The following is a 27,660-nucleotide window of genomic DNA, read 5'->3' as shown; positions in this document are numbered from 1 at the left end:
TAACCCCTTGAATCAAACTTTATGAGTTTGGGCTCGGCAGGGAGGTGGCAGCTGGTAGCCAGCTCTCGTTGCTTTGTTTCGCAGAGTTGGCTTGCAGACTGCTTCCTACCCCTTTCTTTATTGCAGGAGAGGTCTGGGACTGGGGCCTGCGGCTGCCCGGGGCTGCCCGGGGCTATGGAGGGCCTTTTGGTGGAGAGGGTCTTTGGCTGAACACCTAGGAACTCAGCAGGAAGCCAGCAGCAGGAACCAGGCCTGGTGTCCTGGGGGCTCCATCCAGCCCTTCCATTTATTCCCTCCACTGGGCCTCTTTCTGTACCTGGGCCAGTGGGTGTGCGGGGCAGAGGCAACTGTCCTTGGCTGGCAGCATGAAGATAATCTGAAACCCTCTCCTCTCTCGCAAGTGCTGTGCTGGTCAGGAAGCAGCCATTCCTGGACACTTCCCAGCCTCCGACTGCTTGAGCAAAGTCTGTCTTTGTTTGGCAGTGCACTGTCTAAACTCCTCTAACCTATTTAGACCGCGGAGAGGGGAAGAGACACAATAATGAAAAACGCAACGTGCAACATTGCCTTACGCAATCTAATAACTTACTCGGTACCTGGCTGCCAGCTCAAACTAAGCCCAACATTGCCTGCAGTAATTATTTGGATCAAATCCAGTTTATCTGCTTCATATTTGTGCTTCTGTGCTCAGCGGTAACTTATTAATGTCACTGTGGTGTTTATTCGTTATAAGGAAACTTAGTGACGTTGGAAGCCAGAAGCAGAGGTGGTGGAGCGGCAGGTTTAAAACAATCTCTTCATCTCTGGAGGAGGGCTGAGCTGAGACAACATGGAAGTTATGCCCCATAGGGGGGAGGTTTGCAGGGATGGGGGTGTCCTCACGCTGTGGGGTGGATGGAGAGAGCCAGGAGCCTTCTCCAGAGGCATCCATCAGGAGGCGGGGAAGACTTGGCTGGGTTTACCCCTGGCACTGCCCCATCTGCCCTTGCTTCATCTTCTGAGGGCAGTTAAGGGGGAGGTGTTCAATCTTCACACCACCTGATGGCTGGTCCAGATAAGAGATACAGGTTGCCCAGGGTCTTGGGAGGCAAAGGTCTTGATGGATGGTGACAGAAATTAGAACCTCAGGGTGACCACCGTATGGGAGACAGACCTTTTAAAAGAGGCTTGGAAGAAGGGAGTAGGGGTTGGAAAACAAAAGGAGGGTATCCTGGAGGGCCAAGAGGGGGTGGCAAGGCAGGTAGGGGGAGCACAAGGCATGAACGGAATAGGGAATTGCTGGCGGGGGGAGGCTGGGTACCTACCAGTTCTGCAGAAGTACAGACAAAGATGGGCCGTCGGTGCAGAATGAAGGGTTTTGGCCTCATACCACCCCGGACTCTGCCATTTACTAGCTGTATGGCTTTGGGCAAGTTATTTATCTTTCCCGGGTTTTCTTTCCTCATGGAGAAAATGGGAGTAATAACAGATACCTCTCAGGATCGTGGCGATGATTAAACGAGGTGATGTGTATAAAGCGATGAACGCAGTGTTTGGAACACTGTGACCGTGGCAGCGATCGGCACAGGGTAGGTGTTCAACAGCTGTGGTCGAGAGAATCCATGAATAACAACACTTCCCACCTGAGTGCATTGCAAAGCCGTCTTCCAAACAGTCGGGCTTGGACTGAGACCTTGCAGCCGTGCAGGGCTGATCTTATCACCCCATTTTACAGCGTGGAAGTGGAGGCCTAGGTTGGTGACAGTCACTTGCCCAAGGCTACCCAGCTGGAATATGGAGTGGGCGCCGGCTCTCCTGCTTCCCCGGACAGGAGTCCCCCGGCCAGTCCGAGCTGGACGGCTCCCCATCTGTGCTGAGGGCTGTGCTCTTCCCTCTTGACTGGCTGCCCTGCTCCCCAGAGCCACTCATGAGCCTGGACCTGTGTTGACTTCCCAGCTGCACCTGGAGGCGGAGGCAAGCGGGGCTCTTTCTGTCCATCTCATCTTAATACTACATTTAGTGCCCACTCATGAAATATTCATTCTCTCCCCTCAGGGACATGCTCATACAAGGCTCCTAACATCATAAATATGGATGAAAATTATTAGTCATTGTTATGTCTCCCACGAGCCGATCCCCTCCCCCAGCACGTCTCCTGTTTTGGTCTGAGCACAAGTGGGACTGAATTGAGGGTGTTAACCTGGAGCACTAATAATAATGCCTTGCATTTTATGGTGCTTTGTGCTTTCTCAAAGCACCCGTACAACCATTGTGCATATTTTATCATTGCAACAAATTCACGGAGGAAAGAGGGCTAGCATCGTGAGTACACCCATTTTGCAGATGAGAAAACATAGGTCAAGAGAGATCAAGGTCAAGGTCACATGCTTAGTCAGGAGCAGAACTTATTACTTAAAAAAATTATTAATTACTATTATTACTATTACTATTATTTTGGACTCCGAATGAAATGTTCTCTGGGAAACTGAGTGTGTTTGTTTTATGTGAATAAACAATAGCGCCATCTTTTATGTAAATAAACAATGGCACCATTTCCTTTATGGTTTCTAAAGAGTTTTCATCCCTGTTATTTTACTGGTCCTCATGAGGCAGGCTTCATTTATTCTTACTTGACAAAGCTCACATGCCGAGTTAGTGGTAGAGCTGGCCTTAAACCATTATGTCCCAAAGTGGATTCCAAGAAATCCTAGTCCTACAACGTGCTCTAGGGAAAGTGTTTTGTGGTCAAGTAAGTTTGGGAAACTCCGAGAACCGTATCCTCCTTTTGGGGGTTCACCAGGCCCCTTGGCATAGTAAAGGCTCTGAGAGGTTCTGTAGGAGAGACTTGTTTAATCAGGGTTAACCCAGCCTCTGCCCACCTTATTTAACTATGCAGACTCTATTTCACAGAAAAACTATTAACCTGCGACAGAAACGCTGCTCCAGGGAAATGCGTGTACGTGATCCCTCCTCCGCCGTATTTCCTGAGGCCATGGGGTTTGGAGCAGGGCTGGGAGGGCAGAGCAGGGAGGGCAAGGACAGGCAGCAAGCATGCTCGTGGGGCCCATTAGAACCGAAGCCCTCACCTCAGGCTGCCTCTTCTCTTTCCTGCACCCGCAGGGCTGTGAGTTCCAGATAATTCACTCAATATTAGGTACAGTCCGTCCCGCTTACATCTGGGGCAGGATCAGAGGGGCTGTCTGACTGGCTGAGTGCGGGTCCATGGACAGTGCAATGCGGGGAGATACGGGAGTGGGCAGTCCATGGCCAAGGGGAGAGACCTACACGGATACACAACAGGCTCTGGTCACGTCTGCCCTTGACGGTGATGGAGGGAATTACCCCATCCCCATCTCCCCAAATACACAAAGCTCCCCTAAGCAGAGTAGGCGTAAGAAGACCAGGGTTTGGGGCTTCCCTGGTGGCGCAGTGGTTGAGAATCTGCCGCCAATGCAGGGGACACTGGTTCGAGCCCTGGTCTGGGAAGATCCCTACATGCCGCGGAGCAACTGGGCCCGTGAGCCAAGATTACTGAGCCTGCGCATCTGGAGCCTGTGCTCCGCAACAAGAGAGGCCGCGATGGTGAGAGGCCCGCGCACCGCGATGAAGAGTGGCCCCCGCTTGCCACAACTGGAGAAAGCCCTCGCACAGAAACGGGGACCCGACACAGCCAAAAATAAATAAATAAACAAATTTAAAAAAAAAAAAGAAGACCAGGGTTTGAATCTTAGCTCTATGCCTTTGGTAGATGACTTAATCTCTCTGAGCCTCACTTGCTTTGTCCTCAAAATGGAGCTAACACCACCCACTTTGTGATGTCATGAGGATGAAACGACATGTGTGTGAAGATGCCTCCCTAGCGCCACAACTTTGCGGGCTAGCTGCCCCGTCTCCTCTCCCGCTCTCCCCAAGTCCCTCCAGTCTTACTGCAGTCAGACAAAGGGCTCCCCCCACCTCTGTGCTCCACGAGCATCTCACCTGCACACCCCTCTAGCTCTCCCACCACCCTGCCTTCTGCTATTTCATTATATGCCTGTCTCCCCATTGGACTCAAAATTCCCTGGGGGCTGTAGCCAGCTCTGCCAGTGCCCCACCTGTATCCCTCAGGCCGACTCCCCACTGCCAGCACCTGCTGCCCTTCTCCTGAGGTCTTTCTCTTCAGCTGCAGAGGCCACTCTGTCCTTGCAGAGAGCAGGACAGAAGTGCCAGGGAACGAACACCACAACCTGAGCGGCCCTCAGCCAGTTACTGGCAAGAGTGCTCTGTAGATACCCTGATCCTTGGGTGGCCTGACTGTGAGGCATGGATTCCACAGCCCTTCCCAGAGCCTCCACTGGGATGAGGCTCCAGATGCCTCCCATTTAGGGACCTGATGGTACCCTCTGTTTTGGACACCTTCCCTTTCTCTTGTCAATGCCCTACCGTCCTTCTGGCGCTTTCTGCACCTCCTGGATGAGTCCGTGCTTAGGGTCTGCTTCTGGGGGAATCCGAGCTAAGATAAGGGCATCCTCTACGTGTTTTTCATCACCACATCACCCTTAGCACCAGGCACACAGTGGGTGCCTGATGAATCTTTTCTGAATCTGACAGAAAGGAACCATAAGCACAGGCACTTGAAGCCCATGTCCTACCGCGGGCTGGCCGAGGGGGGTGCCTGAGGATCTTAGGGCAGGACGGCTGTTCCTTCCACTTCTCTGGACGGTGCATCCTCTCCTCTGCACCTGCCCCACCCGACACCCTGGTCAAACCTTGGCAGGTGCAGAGGACCCACGGTCTGGCCAGCATCCTTCCTCAATGAGAGAACAGCTTGGTGTTGTGTTTTGAGACCCTTTCCTGAGTAATGGTTGAGAAGTTCTGCTCTTGTAGTAAGAATAGTGGTTATTCCTGGTACGTTTGATTTGGGGGTTGGGGGGAGTGTCACATCGCTCTATTTATCCCACAGTCTGTACGCAGTTACTGAAACTGTCACCGTGTCCTATATGCCACAGGCCATTATGTGTATTTCAAACCATTATATAAATGGACTTGATCTGATACTTCTGAATGTCATTAAACTCCTCCCATACCAGTAACAACACAGTCACCATGGAAACGAATACATTGGAGAAGGGAAGGCATAGGGAAGAAAGCAGATGGATTGGGGGGAGATGCACCCGCCGATTACTATTTCCAGAGCACGGGGCTCGGCGGTGTGACACGGCCACTCCGAGGAGATGGGGCAAGCTCCTTCAGGTTTTTATTGACTCTCCTTTGATAAAAGGTCTGGGTAATTCATCTCAGCCTGAACCTGCTCACTCCGGCACACAGCTCTAAAACCTTACGGCACCGCAGGCCATTAAGCACCCTCGTTTATTCACTGTCCCTCCCTGGGGAGGGGGGTGGAGGGAGGGTCTCAGCATTCAGTGGTGAAGCCTCTGGGGCTGGCTGAGGATGGGGAAGGGGAGGCGGAGAGAGCAAAGGATGCCTACTCAGGGCATAGCTGGCGTGCGGTGAGACCCCGGGATTTTGGCCCGTGGTTGCTACCTGTCTCTCGGTCCCATTGTCCCCAGTGCAGCCGGAATGACAAAACTGTAGACTCTCGGGGTTGAAGGGGTGTTTTCTATTTGAAACTCCTTTATAAGAGCCTAGCCGAGGAGCTGCCCATGGCCTTGGTAGGCAGTGAGTTTCCTGTCTTTGGAGGGATTCAAGCGTAGGCTGCAATGACCTCTTATTTTTTTTTAAGTTTTCACTAAAGTATAGTTATTTACAATGTTGTGCTAGTTTCAGGTGTACAGCAAAGTGAATCAGTTATACATATACATATACGAGCTCTTTTTTTAGATTCTATTCCCATATAGGCCATTACAGAGTATTAAGTAGAATTCCCTGTGCTATACAGTAGGTCCTCGTTGTTTATCTATTTTATATATAGTAGTGTGTGTCTGTTAATCCCAATCTCCCACTTTATCCCTCCCCCCCTTTCCCCTTTGGAAACCATAGTTTGTTTTCTATGTCCATGGGTCTGTTTCTGTTTTGTAAATAAGGTCGTTTGTATCATTTTTTTAGATTCCACCTATAAGTGATCTCATATGGTATTTGTCTTTCTTTGCCTGACTTACTTCACTCAGTGTGACAATCTCTAGGTTCATCCATGTTGCTGCAAGTGGCGTTATTTTTTTTTATGGTTGAGTAATATTCCATTGTATATATGTGCCACATCTTCTTTATGCATTCACCTGTCGATGGACACTTAGGTTGCTTCCATGTCCTGGCTATTGTAAATAGTGCTGCAATGAACATTGGGGTGCATGTATTACAATAGCCTCTTATAATAAAATTTGTTCCCAGGGCTCAGGTATCACTTTCTCCAGGAGGCTTTCCTGGGCCCTGCTCACTTGGCCTACAGTTTGACTGGATTCCCCTTCTCTGTTCCCATAGCTCCTTACACACCTGGTTACAGCCATTATGACACTGTGTTGTAATTGCTGTGATATCCTTGGGGCAGGGACTGTGTCTTTACATGCCAAGGGCCCGGCACAGGGCTGGGCATGGAGTTAGCACTTGATACACGGTTGGTGAATGAATGAGCACGCAGCACCACAGTATTCAAAAGTATTTACGTGCATTGGTACTTGGCAGGGATATTGAGCCATCAGAAGAGGGTGTAGACTAGATGACCTTGGGTCCCTTCTGGCCTTGAGAATCTCTGATGATATGGTTCTCAACCTGCTCTGACGATACCTAAACTTCTGTGCCTCCCAAGCCCCAGTGCTTAACCATTAAGCATACTAACCACAAGGCTAAAGAGAAAAACCAAAACCAAAACAACCACAAAATCAACTTGACCTGAAATAGGTCTAATCTCTCCAAGTGGAGGATGAAGTTCCTGAGAACGGAGGCTGTATCCAGCCTCTGAAGCTCCTGTACCCGGCACAGTACTGGGCTCACAGGGGTATGTTTCATGTCAAAACATACCCCTGTATCCAAAAAACCTACTTCCCTTCCTTTTCTCCAGAGGTCCTTGCTTCTTGTCTCTTTCAAAACACGGCCCACCCCTCCCCAGAAGTGGTCCAAGAAAATGAGAGTTCTTTACCTCTAAAGTAAACATAAGCTCTAGGCAGCAAAGCTTGAATGCCTAAAATAAAAATGGAAGACCTGGTTTTTCAAAAAAAACAAAAAAAACCCTACGGCCCGAAACACACTTTTAGCAGGCAGACCTCCCTGATAGACCTGCTCAACCGGTCATGCCCACATTTCAAGGACTCAGCACAGTGAGGTGGGGAGGGGAGTGGACTTGGGCTCAGGAGCCTGGGTTTAAGCCTTCGCTGTACCGCTCGCCAGCTGTGCTGTTCTGGCCAAGCCCGTCACTGTCCTGAGTCTCAGCTTCCTCTTTTCCAGGTGATTTCTAATGTTTCTTCTGTGATTCTCAAGTTGCCCAGTCCCAGCATCTTGGGAGCCACTGACCAGGGGCAGAAAATTTCACTGTCCTTGCTCTTCTTTCATTGTCTACTTTGTGCAAACATGATGCCATGAAACATTATCCTGGGAGATAATGGAAACCAAGCAGAACTTACAGACTGGGAAGGGAAACAGGTCTGAGCTAAATAATTGCAAAATGAACTTCTATGTACAGACTGAGCTAAGCCCTTGGATGGAAAGAAATATGAGAGCATGTAACACAGAAACTTGATCGAGACTGGGGAGGGGTGGGTCTGAGGAGGCTTCACTGGAGAAGTGATACTTCAGCTGAGATCTGAAAGTTGAGCAGGAGTCACTATGTGAAGGTTTGGGGATGGGGTGTGGCGAGTGTGGCCAGTATCCTAAGAGGAGGGACCAGCGTAGACAAAGGTTGTATGGCAGGTGGGAGCATGCCCTGTTGGAGGAGCCAAAAGCACGCTGATGTGACTGGAGTACAGAGTATAAGGGGGCAACATGAGGCCAAAGGGGTTGGTAGGAACTAGGTCACAGAGAGCCTTATAAAACATGCCAAGGATTTGGGTATTTTCCCTACCGGTAATAGAGAGCTATTGAAATATTTTCAAGAGGAAAGTGGCATTTTCAGATTTGCATTTTGAAATACTGCTGTGGCTAAAGGATGGAAGAAGAACTGGGAGGGAAGGGGCTGAGCTTGATTGACACAAGGAACCAGTTAGGAGAGCACAGCTTTAGTCCTGGTCAGGGGGTCGGCGGTGGGTAAGGGCGCTGGCCGTCAGATGGGCAGAGGTGGATTCGAGCGATATTCGGGAGGTAACATTTCTAGGTCCTGGGGAGGATTGGATAGGGGTGTGAGGGAAACTGAAGTCTGAAAAGGAGCTTGGCAGGGTCTGTGGTCTAGATGGCCCCCAGCTTGCCTTAGAGCAGCAGGTCTCCTGGTAGGACTGGTGTCTGGAGAAACAGGTCTGGGGAAAAGCTCCGAAATCCACCGTCAGATGGAGGCAGGAGAATGGAAATGGTGGGTTCCTTGTTCCAAGGCGCCGAGCTAATTAAATAACAATCATAAAGCGCCCTGGAAATCTGAGTCTTGCCATAAATAATAAACAGGGACTTTATACAAATAACAAGCTTTGCAGCCCCAGTGGAAGAAAACACATCAGTAAGAAAAATGAAATAAGAAGAAATGCACCCAAAAGCTCCAACTAACAAAATGACAGTATTAGCCAGTATCCAGGGCGCCCTGGCAGGCGGTGAAGGGACTGTCTCAGGAAAATGATGGTAGGCCCTCAGCATGAGCCAGACTCTGGGGGACGACAGGCAGAGGGCGAGGAGCTCGAGTGTCAGCCGACCCACCCTCCCCTGGGTCAGGTCCCCGGGCCAAGTCCAGACCACCAGCCTCCTGCCCATCCCACCAAAAAAAAAAGTGCCGCTTGTCCTGCAGGCCAGCTCGACGGCCTCCCAGCCACCCACGGTACAGCTGACATGGGCCCGAATTCATTCTCTAAGGACAGACAGAAACAGACACACATCTGCCTCTGAGGCTGCTGAATTTCCTAGTGCTGGTTCCTTTGGTGACCAAAGCATTTAAAATTATGGGGTGGGGGGTGAGAAGAGGGTGTGGCAGGGTGTTGAGAGCCAGGGTAGATTTTTGAATCATCACATTTCAAAGACTTAAGGGAGATCATATCCAACATTACCCAGTTTTGCCCACAAGGAGGTTATCTATCATCCGGGGGTTTAGGGATTTGCCCCAGGCCACACACGTGCCCATGGGGCACCTCTCCTCCTTATCACTCTGTGAGGGGACAGACCAGGAGCAGTGGACCTGTTAGACTCATTCTTAAGGATTAGGGAACAGGGGTGCAGGAAGAGAGGATGGGTGCCCCTGCCATCTCAGAGAACTCCCGAGCTGCTCAAGATGCCTGGATTCTCATCCTCCAGGGCTCTGTCTCCCTCACAGGCTGAGAGGCAAGGACGTTCGCACGCAGAGCCTGGCCTAGGATGATGGTGCCCCCAGGGGCTGTGCTGCAGCCTGAGCCTGTGTGGACCAGCGGCCCGTGGAGCAGGCCTTCTCCTTCCTCGGCCCCTCCAGCCCCTCCCGCCCCTCCCGCAGTGGCCCACCCCCAGTGAACAGAAGCTGCCTTTGCTAATCACTTGCATTTGTTTCTTTCTGGGAGGATGAAAGTGACAGTGCTGGGAGGCATATCTGCTTTCCCTTCACTGAGCCGGGAGAAGCAGCCGGTCCCTGTGATTCTGAAGGTCTGGGGACTCTGCCGCCCACCAGATGCGCAGCCGGAGGAGGGAGGACGAGAGCCTCATGGGCAGGCCCACCTTGGCCTTGAAGGGACGCCCGGGCAGGGAGGCCAGGGCTTCGCGGCTTCCCCTCTCCTCCTTTAAGCATCCTCTTCCTCATTTCCCCCTCATTTCCCCCTTCAAGAGTCCTAGGGCCTGGTAGCCTTTTCTGGTTCCATAGAAAGAAAGGGTCATCCCTGGCCTGTGTCTCCCTCCCCACGTCTTTCCTGATTTTCTCCCACATCAGGTGGAGAGTCTCCTGTCTTCTGCCCCCGTTTTCTCCTGCCCCTTCCACTTTCTCTGTATTTTCAAGTCAAAGCCTTAGGGGCTTCCCCTCCGATCATGGCCTCAGCCTCCTCTTTCCGAATTCAACGAGGGCTGGACTGGATGTCAGGAGAGCTGGGCTGTAGTCCTGGCTCTTCCAGCAACTTCCTACTGACCCTGGGCGAGTCCCTCCATGCTCCCAGATCTCCCTGGGTGGGTGGGTTGTGCTGCAGTCGCTAGAGTTGCTCACGGTTCTAACACAGAGGAGTACTGGGCTTTCTGAGAGGCAAGCAGAGCCCCTCATCTGACACCACGTGAGAGCTTCCTATTCTGCCCTTGGATAGGATCCGCCCGGGGTAAGCGATGTGCATTGAGCAGGTGAGTGGTTCTGGGCTCTTCAGGAGAAATGGGTAATCAGGTAATCGGGGAAGGATGGAAAGAGGAAAGGGAATGGGGTGTGTGTGTGTGTGTGATGTTAGAGCAGTTCCCCTTGCATATCTGATGGGCAATACCTGCCTAGTGATGCCCCAGATGACAAGGTGGCCCAGCAGTAGGAGGGGTGAAGAAGGAGGGCAGGCGGGTACAGGATGGACAACACCACTGGTGGCCTCGCCTCCTAGCCCTCCTCTCGGCTGACCTGCCCGGGTCCTAGCCTCCCAGGAGGGACTGTAGCACTGGCCTCGGAGGAGAGGCTGAGAGGTAAGGCTTAAGGAACTGCTGGGGATGTGGAGACTCGTGCTCTACGTCAGGACGTTCTGCCTCCTGAGCACCTTCTCCGGACCCACCTTACCCTTGTGGATGGCTTTGGGTGTTCCTCCATTGTCACTCCTGGCACTAATTAATTACTTAAATCGAAATTGATTACTCCCTATGTGCGAGACACTGGGCTAAGGCCCAGGGACTGGCAAGGAAATGAGGGAGCAGAATCCTTGCCTTCCTGAAGCGAACTCTTAGGTGGGACAGTCTAATGAATAATCACCAGTTAGAGTAAGTGCCACAAAGTAAATAGGCTGGTTGTCACCATGGAGCACAATGGTGGGGGGAAGAGGGGTATCTGGTTTAGGTGAGGTGGTCTGGCAGGACCTCCTGTGGAGGTGACAGGAACACTGAGATGCGCCTGTGTGTTTTTATTGGGAGCGTGAGGGCAGGGGCTGTGTCTTATTTACTTTTAAAGCTCCAGTGCTTAGAACAGTGGCTGGCACTTACTATGAAAAATTGGTATTATTTTTATGGTGGGTATTCTTTGAATGTTTGATGAATAAATAAATGATCTCCTTCCAGCAGTTCCTACTTAAAGCACCATGTACTTAATCACATGAAGACAATTATGTCAAACAAATCTAATAGTCCCATGCCTAGTCTGTCTTTATTTGCACCTTTCTTGTCAGCCCTTCATTGATTTTTGTCCATATCTCCATTTGATGCCTCAGATGTGTTGAGTCCAAACAGGAAAGAACACACACATACACATTTTACCAACCACCTCCATTACTGCAAATGCTGCAGATTCTACCCGAGAAGCTATTACGTGCTCCTAAATAGAGCAAACCTCTCATTAACTATCACATGCCTCCTTAAATGATCTTTGAATAGTGTTTTCTTTGTATTGCTCTTTGTAGTTTAACGGCACCGGTTGAGTTTACTCTAGCTTATGATAAACCCCAGATCTATAAAGTTCCTGTTCATTCATTATTTTTCTCTTGCTTCTTCTCCAGCTGTTATTTTTTGGGGGAGTGTAGTGAGGAGGGGAGAGTGGAAGGAAAAGAAAATAAAAAGATACCAAATTAACAAGGAAGCAAATGAAATAGGGGACGACTTCTCCCCAGGTGACAGACACCCTGTTAGATACTGTTAAACAGAACGAACATGCTTTAATACAGCACTAGTTAGTCTTTTATTTTTATTCTAAATTGCAAATATAATGCTCACCACCTTATCTTTGATGGAAGAGGCAGCTAATTGTTCCAATATCTCACTAATTCCAACACCCGGGAGAAAAAATTATAATTTTTAAAACTATTTTACCAATTGTTCAATTTATAGCGAGGAGTGTAGTGCAGGGTGGACAGAGGTGTCTGTTTCTTGATCTATGTCATAGCTGCTATTCCAGTTCAATTATTAATGTGTGGACGTTATAAGCATTTTGAGTATTGGAACAAGATAATTATAAACCATAAAACAGCTCCCCATGCTTGCTGATGCTTTTTTCGTATGTGCAAACATGCTGGAGTTGGGGCATGTGAGCTTTAGAAAGAGAAAAAAATGTATAATATGGCACTTGGGGTGGTAAGATTGCCTGGAGTGGGAGCAGAGAAACATTCTTTTCCTTTCCAGGCCCCTCCCACCTCCCCTCCTCATGCCTCCCACCCCTCCAGAGCCAAAGCTTACCCACCCCCGGCAACTCTCCTTCTGCCCCAGTGACTCACCCGCCTCCTATCCTGTCTCCTCTTTGTTAGCCGAGATTTGTAACTCCTCACACATGGTGGTTTCACTTGCTTACCACCCCCTTGTCTCCTTGTTTACCCAGAAGCAGCAGCAGCTACTGTATGTGCTGTTGTGTGTAAACCTGAATGTGTGCCGGGGCATTTGGGAGGGGCGAGAACCACAGGCAGAGAGGAAGGCAGGGCTGGGGGGTTAGCCGCTCTGTTACCTCCTGGCTATTGCTGATGGCTCTGTTGCCTCCTCCTGCTTGATTCTCAGTTTGTCTTCACTGGCGGAGGGTATAGGTTGGGGTAAAGCATTCCTAACCAGGTCGACCACAATCAGTTGAAAGGAATAACCCGTTTGTCTGGATTGTGTGTGTTTGAAGAGGGGACTTAGAGAGAAGACGCATTGTTCTGGCATCTTCCCTTTTTAACAAGAAAAAAACAGTTTAAAATGCTGCCTTAGCTTAGTTGTTGCACAAAGTAAGGCTAACTGTCCTCAGAAGTAATCTGGTGCTGGTCTTGTTTCCAAGTCCTCCTCGAGTCCTCCCTGACTTTCTTCCTTCCTTCCTTACTTGAACAAAATTTAAGGAGATATTAAGGCTGCAATTATTTTTCTTACCATTTTCCTAACCTCTGGTTCAGAGTATCACCATCGTACCTTTCTGCTATGGCAAATGTATTTAAACTCCTTGCTATGGATTGAATTGTGTTCCCCTGCTGCCCCCCCCCCACCCCTGCTCCTATGTTGAAACCCTAACCCCTAATTGTGACTGTATTTGGAGATACGGCTTTTACAAAAGTGTTAAGGTCATAAGGGTAGGGCCCTGATCTGATAGGATTAGCGTCTTTGTAAGAAGAGACACCAGAGCACTCTTTCTCTCTCTCTCTCTCTCTCTGCCATGTGATGACTCAGTGAGAAGGTTGCTGCCCGCAAACCAGAAAGAAAGCTCTCACCAGAACCTGACCATGCTGGCACCCTGATCTTGGACTTCCAGTCTGCAGAACTGTGAGAAAATAAATTTCTGAGTTTAAGCCACTCAGTCTATGGTATTTTGTTATGGCAGCCCAAGTCACTTGTGAAAATTTGGGGGGAGTCAAATCGTGTTCATCAGCCTTGTGATATGATTTTTTTTTAGGCCCCAAGATCTTGAGTCAGTATCCTTCTACCGAGGTCAGACACTCAGAGCTTGAGCTTTCAAATCCAGTCCAACTCCTGACTTTTTGGCTCCCCTGTTCCCTGTGAACCTCAGTTCAGCTTCTCTAATGAGCATTGCCAGCAAGAGAATGTGTCTATTCAGCACCATGGACAGAGGCATGCTGTCAGTTTCCACATATCAGATGTTACTTGCCTTGGCTCTCAAGAAGGCGGTGTTGGGAAGTGAGAGGTAGGCTGAGAAAGAGAGAAGTCAGGAAGGGGTGCTGACTGGCGGGGTGCAGAAGATGCAGCCCTCAACCCTGGCTGTGCTCAGCCACGGAGCTCCGACAGAGAGGAAGCAGCTTCTGGAGGCTGTTGCCTTCTTACACAGACAGGCAGTGAAACGGGGGAGGTGATACTCTTCATGTCTAATTGCGCTGGCTTAACCACTGTCAAACTGTCAGCATGATGTGTGCTGGCAACAAACCTACAGCTGGTGAGGCATTAGGTCTGGGGGGGAGCACGTGGGGTTGTGTATGTCATGGTCTGTGGGCTGGGAGGAGAGCCAGCTGAGGAACATAGGAAGAGGGCACTGGAGCTATGCTATGGTCTAACTTTAGGGCTAGAGATGGTACAGGTGAGCTGCCTTTTCCATTCCTGGAATGGGAATGAGGCTGCAGGGACCCTGGGCCTTGGGTGGGGAGGGGCCCGGCTCACGGCAAGCTGGGCTGGTGAGAAGCCAGGGTTTCATTTGTCTGACTTTATTGAATAAATGGCATCCCCAGTCATTGTTTACCTACTTTTGAATCCTGACAAACAGTCTGTGGCATCTGATGGAGAGGGTTATTAACTGCACGGAGACAGATGGCTGGGGATGAGGGGATTGGCTCTTTATTACAGCAGGCCCATAAGTGACAGCACTCCTCTCACATCCTAGCCTCCACATCAATGTCAATACCTTCCTCCAGCCTTCTGTGGTCCAGTCAAACCTCAGAGGAAAGACCCAGTGCTAGAGGAAGGCAGAACGGCTTATGAGTAAGTGGAAGACATAGGGCCAACGGAGTTGGAAAAGAGGGCAGTTTTTCGAGGGGAAGTTCTTTGAGAATAAAAGCTCTGCCTTATTCTTCTATAGTATCCTCCCAAATGCCCTGTGAGGTGCCGTTAATTCAATAAGCATCCAAGAAATGTGAATGATTAAGGAAAAGGGCAGAGAGGTCTGGATGAGAAAAGATAATAGAAGCAGATTTAATTGCACTGGGTGGGTAGGTGAGGAACAAAAGGAAGCAAAGAGAGAGGAAGAGAAGGAGGGGACACAAAGGGAGGAGGGAAGATAGCATATGAAGAATGCTCGTGAATCAGCATACAGTGTTTCAGGCATTAGCTACTCTTCCCCATGTTACTATCTGAACAGCTTCATGGAAACCAAACTGATCTGTCCACTGTCCTTTCTGAAACGGCCCAGGTTCTTTTTCCTGGTACCATAGTAGTAGGGCACAACTTCTTCCCTCCCCATCTCCCCTGCGAGGGCAGGTTCTCACTGACCTTCGTTCATTCTCCGAAACTTGTCCTTGGCCATGTAGCCCAGCACCAGACAGCATCCTCTCTTCTGCAGGCCCAGCTCTGGAAGAAAAGCAGAGGTCGGTGAGGTGGGAATGGGTCAGGGGTCAGTGAAGGTCCTTTTGCAAGGGATGTAAAGCTTGTTGCTCTTATAAACAGGGCTACTTAATTATCTAACAAACATTTAGAAAGCACTCACTATGGTCCAGACATAATTTAAGGCCAATAATTTCGTCATTTGGTCCTCACAACAACCCTATGAGGTATATGCCATTGTTATCCCCACTTACAGACATATTAAGCAGGCAGCCTTAGATGAAAGAGCTGGTAGGTGGCAGAGCCAGGAGTTTGAACACAGGCAGCCTGACCCCAGAGTCCATGTTCGTCACCATTACTCTATAGGTTAACGAGGCCCAGGCATAGGGACGACGCTCAGATCACATTGGGATTGTTGTCAAGCCAGAGAAGAGGCAGAGTCCAGCCAGCGGTGTCCAGGATGGAACAGCACAGCTAGACACAGGGGCCAAGGGAGTGATGGGGTAAATTTGGAAGAAGACACAGGGGTCAAGGTGTAGGTAGAAGGAGTCTATCTTTTGGGAGAGAGTGAACTTCTGGGGCTGGGGGTCCCTGTTCATCCTTATATTCAGGCGCAATTCAGCAGTGCCATCAGGCACTAATGAGATGTAAACACAGCGTGGAACACAGGGGTGGGGATGGCTGAGAGATGTAAGACATAGACTCTGGTCCCACAAGACTTTGACCCAGTGGAACAACAAGTTAGAACAACAATTCCAGGTAGCAAAAAGCAAGAGACCATTTTCTCCCGCACGATATTTTGTAAATCAGTGCTCACTGTGTGTGAGCGTTGGACTGGAGTACCTCAGCCAACCGGGCAAGATTTCCTCTCTGGTATTTATCCTTTGCTCCTCACCTGTCTTCAGCACTTGTGGGCTCTGAAGCAATTCCACACCAAGTTTCTCTTTTGACCCTCACAACAACTGCATGAGGTAAGCAGATCGGTTATTACTATTCACATTACGCGGACGAGAAAATTGAAGTTCAAAGATGTTAAATGACTTCCCATGATTCTTGTAGGCTCCCCGCCCCTCCCTCTTTGCTTTGGAGTCAGACAAATGGTGGCAGCTGCCATAAACTGGGTAAATGGATAAGGGGTATGATTTCTGGAGGTGGGGATGTGCCTGCAGCTCCTTCCAGGCTTTGCTAGCTCTCTGGACACCCAGATACTCTCTCCATCGGTTTCTTAGAGAAGGAGGGTCCCCCTGAGGGGTGTGTCACAGCAGCTTCTCCCACCACACTGGGTGTTTCTCTGAGCCCTAGACAGTCTGCATCTAGGCTGTCAGAGCATAGAGAGGCTGGGCTCGTTCTCCCCCCTGCCTCTCCACCCACCTCTTGTGGCCCAGGCCCAGCCTCTCTGGGCAGCAGGATGAAAGGGCCCAAGAGACACGGATAAGCCAAGCTCAGGGGCTCCAGCCCCAGAGGAAAACAAAGCGTGGTGGGCGGTGGCAGAAGCCATGGCCCAAGGAGGTTGCAGGCTTTGATCTCCTGATTCTTTAAAGGGGTTTATTGACTATCAGTAAAGAGCAGAGAAGCAGATCTGAGCGTGCCTTTTCCAAAGGCACTCACTTCTCTTCCTTTCCCTCCACGCTTGCTCGTCTGAAGGCACGGCCAAAACGCCCCCACTTCAAACAGCCTTACATCTCAGGCGCTCAAATTGACGATGTTAAGTTCCCTCATCCAAGGCCTTGGCCCTTTCTTCAGGGGCTCCTGCTCTGTTGAAAGCCGTGCGGATCAAAGCCCCTTTGATGTTTACTTACTATATTTGTGGATCCTTTCTAACAAGCACCTTCAAGAGGCAGGAATGCGGCATGCCAGGAGGGGTCAGCGGAAGCCTGAGCTGTGAGGGTGCTCTGAGCTCCAGCAAACAATAGCCTCTTGCCTGGCGCTGTATTGAAACCTCAACACGCTGACGACAGGCAGAGCTCACCAGCCCGTCAGAACTGCACGCATATTGTTCATCATCAGGATGATACAATTGCCGATGGTTCCTATTATATTTTCCACTGACTTCTGATGCTCATCTGAAGCACGTCAGCGGCAGCTCCTAATGAGAAAGGAAGCCTGGGTTCTTGAACTGAGCCCAGGAATGAGCCCAGGTGAGCACTGAAGTGTGGAGGGCAGAACAGTCCGGATGGATTTTGGCCAGTGTTCGTGTTGGGCTTCCTGGACAGTCCCCTCGACTCTCAAGGAAATGGAGGAAGCATGATTCTCCTAAAAATTTCGAGACCATGGACAACCTGTTGACTCTGTGTTATCTGGGTTGGCTGTCTCTGCCACTGAAACCCTCCCCCCACCACCCCGCCCCGTCCTATGTCATATAATATGCCCCCAGGGGGACTCGCCCAAGGAAAGAGGCTGCACATACGCACGGTTATTATAAGTAAGAGTCTCACTGACCATGTTTGATTTTTGCAAATGAGCAGGAAAAGAAGTTTAAAAAAAAAACCTGATTAATAAAAGAAATGGAGGACCAGGCAATTTCTCAATGTATTTGGCTCATTTAATTTGACACTTGTGGGTTAGTCTTAATTATTTAGGCGGCTACATTACAAGGCACTAATAAGCACACTGCAGAAATTTATTAAGTGAGAGGGCTCTCTGACTGAGTCTTTACTGAGAAGTGGGGAGAAGCCACTGGGATCTCTGCAAGAAAGAGCAGGTTGGGGGATCAGCGAAGTGAGAATTAGCTAGCTATCCATATATGAAAATTTGGGGTGTTCTTGGGAGAGATTTTGCAGAGCTAAATTAGAGGTTATTGGCTCCACATGAGGAAGCGGGCCAGGGGCCAAAGTGGGGGAGGGGAGGAGAATCTGGAAACACAGGTGGGGAGGATGGGTGTGGTCAAAGATACTGACCAGAGAGAGAACCGGGGGGAAGCAGGAACCAATGGCATCTTCTTGGGAAAACATCACCAAGCCAGATCAACCAGGCTATTAGGGGAGAGATGAAAGAATGTATAGAAAGAACAGGAATCATTCACTTTGTGATCTAGACCAGCCACCAGACTGCGACCTTCCTTGTCACATGGCATGGGACCGATGGTGGAGTCAGGGTTCTAGATGCCTATTTTAGAATGGCAAGATGATGGGGTCTTCTCCACGTAGACTTTGGGGCTGCAGCCTTTGGCTGAGGACTAATCAGTAGCAGAACCACCAGATGCGCTGAATGTACCCATGGGAAATGATTAATGTGAATGGAGTCATCCTGGCTTAAAGGACAGTTCAGAGCAAAGAAGGCCAGTGTCACCTGCAGATGGGGATGTGGAGGTCGCTGTCTCAGGAGAACAAAGCATTAGGGAACACTGCTACACAACGAAACATTTCCTGGGAAGGGGTGTGTTTCTTAGGGAGAAGTCCAGCTTGCACCCCAGGAACTCCCAGCCTCTAGATTGTGAGCAACAGAAGGGCGAGGTTAGTGCCTTTTTAGGCTCCGAGTCCTTAGCCCTAAGCACAGTGCCTGGCACGGGGCAACTGATCGGGAAAAGTCTGATTTAATGAAAGAGATGACTAAGAAATAATGGGGAGTGATCAGTTCTCCCCGACCCGGGCCAGAGTGAAATCAGGTGGCCTTAACCCTGGCACAGTGGATTAGGTAGATGCAGATGGTCTGAAGTGAATGAACACTGTAATTCATCAGAACAGGAGTCTGGGAAGCATGAGGTTTCCTCTCGGGAGGAATAAAAAGGGATGGCTTCATAAATGGAATGGTTTTCCTTCAGTTTCAGAGGGTGAGGATGGGACTTTTTCTAGCCCAAGGATTCCTTTATTCTTACTAGTAATCATATAATGATAGTGCAGTGATATTACCTCACATTTGTGGGATACTTATTTTTTCACGATGCTGTCATATTCACTATCTTATTGGGTGTTCACAGTAGCTCTGTGAAGCAGGCAAGGCAGAAATGATTTCCTCCATTTTGGTTTCAGAAACAGGCTCAGAGAAGTAAAATGACAATTCAAGGCCAAAGCACAGTTGGTAATAGTGCTCAGGCTAGAATCCAGGTCTGATTTCTAGCTAATTCTTAGGGGAGGTTCCAGGATCCCAGGGCTGCTGATGCCATGATTCAAGACAGAGAAGAGACAGCAGAGATCAGTGGTCCTGGCTGGGACTGTGGGGTGAACTGTGTCTCGCCAAATCCGATGTTGAAGTCGTAACCTCAATACCTCAGAATGTGCCTTTATCTGGACAAAGAGACTCGACCGAGGTAATCAAGTTAAAATGGTCATTGGGGAGCCCTAATCCAATATGACAGGTGTCCTCATAAACAGGGGAAATTTGGGACAGACACACATATAAACATGGAGACGGCCATCAATAAGCCAAGAAGGGAGGCCTAGAACAGAGCCTTTCCTCACAGCCTTCAGAAGGAACCAACTCTGCCAACATCTTTTGTAGACTTCTAGCCTCCAGAACTGTTAGGCAATACATTTTTGATGTTTAAGCCACCCAGTTTGTGGCTCTTTGTCACAGCAGCCCTAGCAAGCTAACATAGACAGGAAGAGGGGAGAAGCTGGCCTTCTATAGGACCTGGCTATTTCCATTGGCCACGACTCTTTGACTCCCATCCCTTGGCCACAGGGGATGCAGGGAGCAGTATCGCATGACCACTCAAAAGGCTTGTGAGAGGCACCAGCTGACTGGAGAGCAGCCAGAGGGGCTGCTAAGATGGGACAATGGGGGTGGTGGCACAAGAGATGATGGGAAAGAGGGCGGGCGGGGAGGGAGGGCGGCTATGGGTCTTGGTGGCAATCCAGGATGCTGTGAGCATTCCTGCTGCCAGCGTGAGGATGACATTGGCTTGAAGAGTGCTGGCTTACTGCCCCAGCCAGAAACAAATGAGCTGTGAAGTAACCACAGATCGAGCTGGTGACAACGGACAGGTACCAGGTCCTTCTCCCTCACCATTTCTTTCTTTCTTTCTTTCTTTTTTTAAAAAATTTTTATCAGAGTTGATTTACAATGTTGTGTTAGTTTCAGATGTACAGCAAAGTGAATCAGTTATACATATACCCACTCTTTTTTAGATTCTTTTCCCATATAGGTCATTACAGAGGATTGAGTAGAGTTCCCTGTGTTATACAGTAGGTCCTTATTAGTTATCTATTTTATATATAGTAGCGTGTATGTGTCCATCCCAATCTCCCAATTTATCCCTCCCTCCCTTTACCCCCTCATAACCATAAGTTAGTTTTCTACATCTGTAACTCTATTTCTGTTTTGTAGATAAGTTCATTTGTACCCTTTTTTTTATATTCCACATATAAGTGATAACACTCAGTATGACAATCTCTAGGTCCATCCATGTTGCTGCAAATGGCATTATTTTGTCCTTTTTTATGGCTATCCCTCACCATTTCTGAGGCTATTCGGTGCATCTGGGGGCCCTTCTGTCCCCAACTTGCCCAGTCACAATGGTTCAGGGGTGCCTGCTGAGGACTAACCCTTTACCACCTGAAGCTATTAGATGGAGCATGTCCCCAGAAGCCTACTGAATAAGAAATAGAGCATGATGGGCAGGCAGTTTGGTGTGGATACAGCAAAGATTTCGGGAGAAGAGAAAGTGAGACGAGGCAGGAGACAGAGTCAGGGACCAGATCTGGAAGACCTGGTGAGCCTTGCCTAGGAGTCTGGACTTTTCCTACAGAATGCTTAGCAGAAGAAAGGCCAGACTTGCATCTTATAAAGACCATATTAGCACTGGGGCAGATGATGGCTGGGAGAAGGTAAGACCAGACAAGGGAGCGCAGCTGGGAGACTATTGCAACACTCCTGGCAGGAGGCGATGGGCTGACATCTGCCCCCTCTTCCTGCTCTCCCAAGACAGCCTGAGAGGAGAAAGCAGGTGAAAGGACCCTGGGCTTCTCAGAGAGACGTTCAGAGCCTCCACATCCCCGCCACCTTGACACAGGAGAGCAGTGCAGGGGCTGAAAATAGCTCCCCAGATGGTTCCAGAGAGCAGGTGGAGAAGACATCAGCTGGACCTGGCTGCAGTCACAGGGGGGCCCTGGGGGATAGGGGAGGCCACGTGTGCTGTAAAACCACCACTGCCGGCTGGAGCCGCGCTTCGGCCCTTAGCGGTCCTCAGGGCTTCTCCGGGCTTCAGTTTTCTCATCTACGAAATATGGTTACTGGTAGTAAAATCCTTCTCACATGGCTGCCATGCAAATCCAATGAGACAGCATTTGACGAAAAGGGCCTCGAATGAAGTACTGATGAGGGAGAGTTCAGGAAACAGAAACAGAATATCAGACTGGGGTTTAGAGATCATCAAATCCCCTTCCTTCCCCTCCTTTTTTTTTTTTTTTTTAAACAGATGTGAAAGGGGAGACTCAGGGAGGTGAAATACCCTGTCCAAGGTGATATAATGAGCTGTTAGGTGGCATCTTTGAAGGTCAGTGTGGCAGAGACAAGTCAGCTGGGCTGGAGGAGTGAAGTAAGTCAGGAAGACAAGCCAGGGGGTGTCACAGGCGAGGCCACAGGACCAGAGGTGCTGGCGACTGAGAGGAAATGGCGACTTGGAGAGATGTTCTTGACCGAGACAATGGGGCTAAGCATCAGAGTGGCTCTGGCAGAGGAAGGGGACAACGATGACCACAGGTCTTTAGTGGGGAAGATTGCAGGAAGCGAGGGGTCTGGGTCAGAAGTGACTGACAGGGACTTCTCTGGTGGCGCAGTGGTTAAGAACCCGCCTGCCAATGCAGGGGACACCGGTTCGATCCCTGGTCCGGGAAGATCCCACATGCCGCGGAGCAACTAAGCCCGTGCGCCACAGCTACTGAGCCTGCGCTCCAGAGCCTGTATGATGCAACTACTGAGCCCACGTGCCTAGAGCCCGCGCACCGCAACGAAGAGTAGCCCTGCTCACTGCAACCAGAGAAAACCCACACACCGCAACGATGACCCAAAGCAGCCAAAAAAAAAAAAAAGAAGTGATTGACAAAGGAAGCCTATGAGGTTACGCGTGACAATGGTGCATTTTGGACTTCCTGTATTTGAAGGATTCCCCAAGTGAACAGGTCCTGGATGATTACATGAGCGCAAGTGCAGATCTGAAGAAATACATTTTTAACCAGTTTCACTGACCTCGGAGAGCAAATATCTTGGTCTGTAGACCAATTCATAATGTGATGAATTATGTAAAAAGCAGTGGGATGATACAGGTAACCTCTGCTATAGTGCAGCTACCACCCCTCCATAACCAGCAAGTATTTACAAAATGCGGCAGCTATAAAATCCAACCCACGAACACTCGAGAGGCACGAAGCTCAAGACAAAAATATGTAACACAAGCTTCCTCTCCCAATGAGATTATGATCCAGTTGGTTATGTAAGGCATACACCTGTGAAAAGGTAGCGTCAAAGACAAGCAATGGTTCAGTTAAAGAAGCGTCATGAGGCAGGGCAGGAGTCATTTCTACATGAACGGCAATAATTGCTGTAGGGGTCCCGAGGAGGAAAAAGGAGCTCAGGTGGTGGGGTGGCCCTCCTAAAGGACCTGGGGGGCTGCAGATTTGTCTGGGGTTTGCCTTGGTTGGGTGTCTGTACCCATGGCCTCTCTCATAAGTGATTGTTCATCACAAGCCATTCTGCCCGGTGATAGCCCCCTGGTGGCAGGATGCTGGAGTCTCATGTTTGGCAAGTTCTCACTATGATTCTGCTAAACTGCTTTCTGCATCGGGTTTGCCTAGTCCTGTTTTCAGCATAATTACTCACATCCCAGGCAATAAGGGTGCCCATAAATCACGCAAAGATCACAGTTTTCCTATCAACCTCTCTAGGAAAGAGTCCTGAAGAGTGGGATAGTAAAGCTTTATTAATCCTGACTAGTGCATGGCTCTGGGCCTCTAGGACAAGTAATAAATGTTTAATAGACCAATAATACCTGTTTCATAATTTTTGAATTGCATTGCTTGCTAATGCTAAGTTTATTAAAGCACTATAAACTTTACATTGTTGTAAAGACATAATTGCTCTTTCATTGCTTATTTAATGAGTTAATTATATTAGAGCTAAGTTTTTCACCTTCATGTTAACTATCAATTAGTTCTCTTAAACAATTGATTTGTATTTAATTAACTATGCTATTACATACCAATTAAATTCTTCTAAGAGAAATCTGAAACACCCGTGGTCTTAAATTAAATTTTTTAAAACAATGAATTACATAAAAAGCTCACATCAAGAGACCCTCTTTTAGGAAGAGTTGGCAATCATTGCGTTAATTCCAAAAATATTTTGTGGCCACCAGCCCATCCTCACCGCCTCCTGCAGGGAGCAAGGCTCCTTCAGGAACCTGATGGTAAGCACCTTGCGGCTCCCTACGACAGCAAGGACCAACATTGGGGCAGCCCTTTGCCAGCCCCCGCCTTCTCAGCTGCCTCAGCCGTGCCATTTACTGCCCGGCATAGCCCTACCCCAGTGCGGCCAAGGCAGGCAGCATATCAGCAAATTCCTCACCACCAGCTGTGGGGCCCATGATTGTCTGTGTTGCTCCTGGTCCCAGATCCCATGTGCCTGCAGGATCCCATGTGGCCCCCAGTCCTCCGGCTTCTCCAAATCTCTGCTCACTGCCCCGAGTCTGTACATCGTGGGCAGGAAAAAGACAGCCCTGGGCATTTACTTTTCTCATCTCGTTTCACCCTCACACAGACCTTATGAAGCTAGGTATTACTATTCCTGTCTTTGTTTGTAAAGAACTGGACATTTTAGATGGGTAAGGAGTTTGCCAGGGTCCCTCAGCTGTGAGTGGTGAAGCTTGGGCACACCTGTGTGCCTGACTCCACGCCTGGTGGCTTCCGTGCCGGTCCCCCTTCTCTGTGAGATACGACTCTTCACCAATGCTGAGTCTCAGACCCCAGGCTGGTTCTCTGAGACCTTGCCGGGCTCTTATCATCCTTCTTATCTCTCTCTTCGAGGCTGGGCTCATCTCCTACCCTCAGATGCTGCCTGGGGGTCTTTCTCCCAGCGGATTAATTGCTTAGAGTTCCAGCGCGGCCACCAGCTGACTCGGGACGTGGCCTTCCTCTGGGCCACTTGGGCATCAGTGCAGCCCCCAGGGTCAGCAGAGTCTACCACACCCCTCTGCACCCTGGAATTGGGACACTGGCTGCCCGCCCCTCCCCTGGGGGCTGCACCCAGCCTCGCCTTGCCCCTCTCCACTGGCTGGTATCACCCGCCCTGGGGCCAAGCTCACTTAATTCACCAGTGCAATTAAAGTTGCCATTTACTGATTACTTATGATTGATTAGTCTCTGGGCTGAGTACTTTGCATGCATTATCTTCTATCGTAAAAATTCTGTAAGGTAAGTACTATCATTGTTCCTAATAATAGGAAACTGGTAATCCAAAAGATTAAATATTCACTCAGGGTCAAAGCTAGTAAATGTGGAGGCCAAGAAAACTGATTATAAACAAGGTTCTTTGCGCTACTAGTATAATCTTTTTGTGAGAGGTGCAGGGAATTGGGAGAAGTTTAATAACGCTGGTGGAGAAATTTTATGGGAAGCAGTTTTATCACATGTACAAGAAAACCTCAGCCATCTCTGATTTAGGATATCTAATCCCAGTGCTTAATTGCTCTGTGGAGGAGCATGACAGAGAAACGAGATCATGAAGGCCACCCCTCCACCCCTTGGCCTGCCATCAGTCTACTTAGCCTGTGAGGAACGGGGACTGCTGAAGGCCATAGGCCTGGAAGGCTTTTAGACTTTTCCTAAGAGAAAGTTGGGGGTTGGTGACTAACATCTGCATGGGGCTGACACTCGACAGCTGTGGCCCTGCCCCTGGGGATGCTCAGCGTGGTACAGGCCGTCAGTCACGCTGGGAGGCCAGGCAGAAAGAGGGCATCTCTCCTCTCTTTTTTCTAGTAGGATCAAAAAAGTCCCCAATGACTAAGGCTGAGGGCAGTGGGAGGCCTGCAAGGTCTCCCCACATCCACGTGCTTCCACCCCGTCCCCTGCCCTTCTCTTCAATACCAGATCTAAAGCCAGAAGGCAGAGCCCCAATAAGAGGCTATGAATGTAAGACTGATTTGTGGTTTGCTATTCACACAGGTTCGTAGCCCCATTGATCAGGTGGGGCTCAGGGAAGTTAGGTAAGTTTTCTGAAGTCACACACCTGGGAAGTGGAGGAGACAGGATTAAAATCCAGGTCCATTTGATCCCAGAGCCCAGGCTGTGCCCTTCTGCCAGGATGCAGCCTAGATACTGCACACACAGCTCAGGTGACCCGCACAGACCCCGGTGGGAGGAAGGGGACCACGTGTGTCCAGAGGGTGCTGGCCAATTAGGTCAGAACTGCCAGGTGGTCGCGGGGCTCTGAGAAGCCCTCGTGGGAACCAGGTCCCTGGTGAGTCCAGGCCTGGAGAAGGAAGGGTGGCCTCCAGAGAGGCAGGGGGTGAGGGTAGGGCAGGGAAGCATGGAGGGGTGGGAGTGGGAGTGGGGCACAGCAGGGGCACTGCCGCTGTTTAGTTTTGTGCTTACAAACCCCCCTGTCACCCATTTATGGCCCAGATAAAATCATAAAGGCTGAGGAAGAACCAAGAGGGTCCCATAAAGGCCATGAGCTGGATTTAAAGCATTTCTCACTGGAGTCGGGCGGGAATGGCCAGCCTTTGTCCTCAAGCCCACATCCTGCTGGACAGGGTTGGGGTGGAGGGAGACGTCAGTTCTCACCTGGCACAAGGGAAGAGGGCAGAAAGAAGGGAAATGTGTCCGAGGAGTGCGGGGAGCGTCGGGTCTTTTAGGGTCTTTGGGATGGAAGGGGGTAGACTAGGCCTCAGTGAGCTGGAGGGCGCGTCCTCCACTTTCCGGGTAGAAAAGCAGGACAGGAGGGAGGCCAGGTGATGGCACGTTATTGTCCCCAGGCCAGGACAGTCACAGCTGCCTTGTTGACAGTCCGGTCCCCACGCCGTGCCTGGCTGCGTGGGCTGTGTCCAGCCAGAAGCTGCACACCTTCCCCTGGGGCAGAGGAGGAGAGTGTGGGTGAGTGTGCAGCCCTCCTGGCTCTGCCCCTCCGTCCCCACTTCCGACCTGGGGCCGTCCACTGGCGCATCGTGACTTGGGCCGTTTTGCGGGTGAGGCTGGCGAGGAGGGGAGGACCAGGCTTGGCCAGACCTCGTCCCCCAGGGCAGTGCCCAGCTTCCCGCCCACCCGGCAAGGCAGGAAAGTGGATGGTGGGGTTCGTAGAGGAGCCGGCGGGGAAGGCAGGGAACCCTGCCGTCCTCCCTTTACTGCAATCCTCCTTGAGCTCCACACACCCCATTACAACTCTGTATCTTATAATTAAATCGAATCTGCCAGTTATCTCTCAGCACGGCAGCAATTCAAGCTCCTTGGAGGCTTTCTTTGTTTATTTTTACTTATTTATTTATTTAGTAATTATTTATCTAGCTACGTGGAGGCCCTAGCCCCGTGTTTCTCTTGCCGTCAGAAAGCACAGATGGGGACAGGAGAGGGGGAGGCGAGGAAGGCAGAGGGAGGCGGGTGCCCCGGCTGAGCTCCTTCTGGGGGATACCTCTGGGAGTGGGTTAGGGGGAACGCCACGGGCTGCTTCTAATCCCCTGTGCTTGTCCAAGGTGCCTTATGGAAGGTCCACTATTTCCAGAAAGCTCCATGGAAGCCCCTTGCCCCTAAGGGACTTGAACATGGGTCTGAGAAGATGGCTGTGACTGGGTATCAGGACGAACACACTTACAGGGCTTGGCAGGCTTAGCAGCACCTGTCAGACACAGGGTCTCCTTGAACCTCACCATCCCTGAGACAGCCCCAGAGGAGGGTACAGAGGATCAGAGAGGCTCTGCGACTTGCCCCAAGTCACCCAGCTGGTGCTGGCAGAGCTAAGATTTGCACACAAGGCTTGGGGTAAAACCAAGCCTCCCCACCTCCCCCCAGCGCCCCAGATCCAAGCTGGCAGCCCAGCAACAGAAATCAAAGCGCCTTTCTTCTCTTTAATGATAACCTTTCAGCGGTGAGGGGGTGGAGGAGAGCCTGAGAGCTTTGATTAAGGAATCAACCTCAAACAGTTCCAGGGTAACGATTCTGAACCACCAGCCATCACTTAGTAAGAACATGAAAGTTTATTTACCACGAGGCCAGCCCGGCAGGAGGCTGGATGCTAGTAGGCGTGCCAGGGGCTGCGAGAGCTCTGCACACATCAGTAGCTGAGCCCCGGAGAGGTGACCCCATTCGGGGCTATCAACTTGGCAACCCTGCCAGGGCAGAGGACGAGGTTGCTGAGATGCTGTGAGAGAGGCAGAGGGAGGCACATGCTTGCATATCACGGTGGGAGAATGGGAGGGAATTCCAGACTCCAGCTGACACCTAAACGATTCTCCCCTGAAGAGAAAATGGTATTTATTCACCACCTGCTGGTTGGGTCACCCGTGGGCTGTTTACTACTTCTGGGAGCAGGCATGGGTGGTACCAGGAAAGGCCCGGACCACTCCTCCTCTGTTTGGGGGCAGTGGAGCTCAGAGGTTTCAGTGCACGTGGGCGGAGGGAATCCATGATCCCAACA

The 27,660-nt window shown here is 50.2% G+C and overlaps 1 protein-coding gene across 2 annotated transcripts in view; it reads right to left on the bottom strand.

Annotated features, from left to right (window-relative positions):
• The window catches only part of KIRREL3 (kirre like nephrin family adhesion molecule 3), a 554,097-nt gene that overhangs the window by 110,265 nt on the left and 416,172 nt on the right, over positions 1 to 27,660 (bottom strand). For both annotated transcript variants that reach the window (XM_036860526.1, XM_036860527.1), the window contains exon 2: positions 15,052 to 15,129. In XM_036860526.1, coding sequence (XP_036716421.1) covers positions 15,052 to 15,129 — 78 coding nt within the window. The remainder of the gene's footprint in view (positions 1 to 15,051; positions 15,130 to 27,660) is intronic.

Source organism: Balaenoptera musculus, chromosome 8 (genome assembly GCF_009873245.2).
Source record: "Balaenoptera musculus isolate JJ_BM4_2016_0621 chromosome 8, mBalMus1.pri.v3, whole genome shotgun sequence".
Taxonomy (NCBI): domain Eukaryota; kingdom Metazoa; phylum Chordata; class Mammalia; order Artiodactyla; family Balaenopteridae; genus Balaenoptera; species Balaenoptera musculus.
Note: the sequence above shows the minus strand (reverse complement) of the source record. Positions and strands in the feature narration are given on the sequence as shown.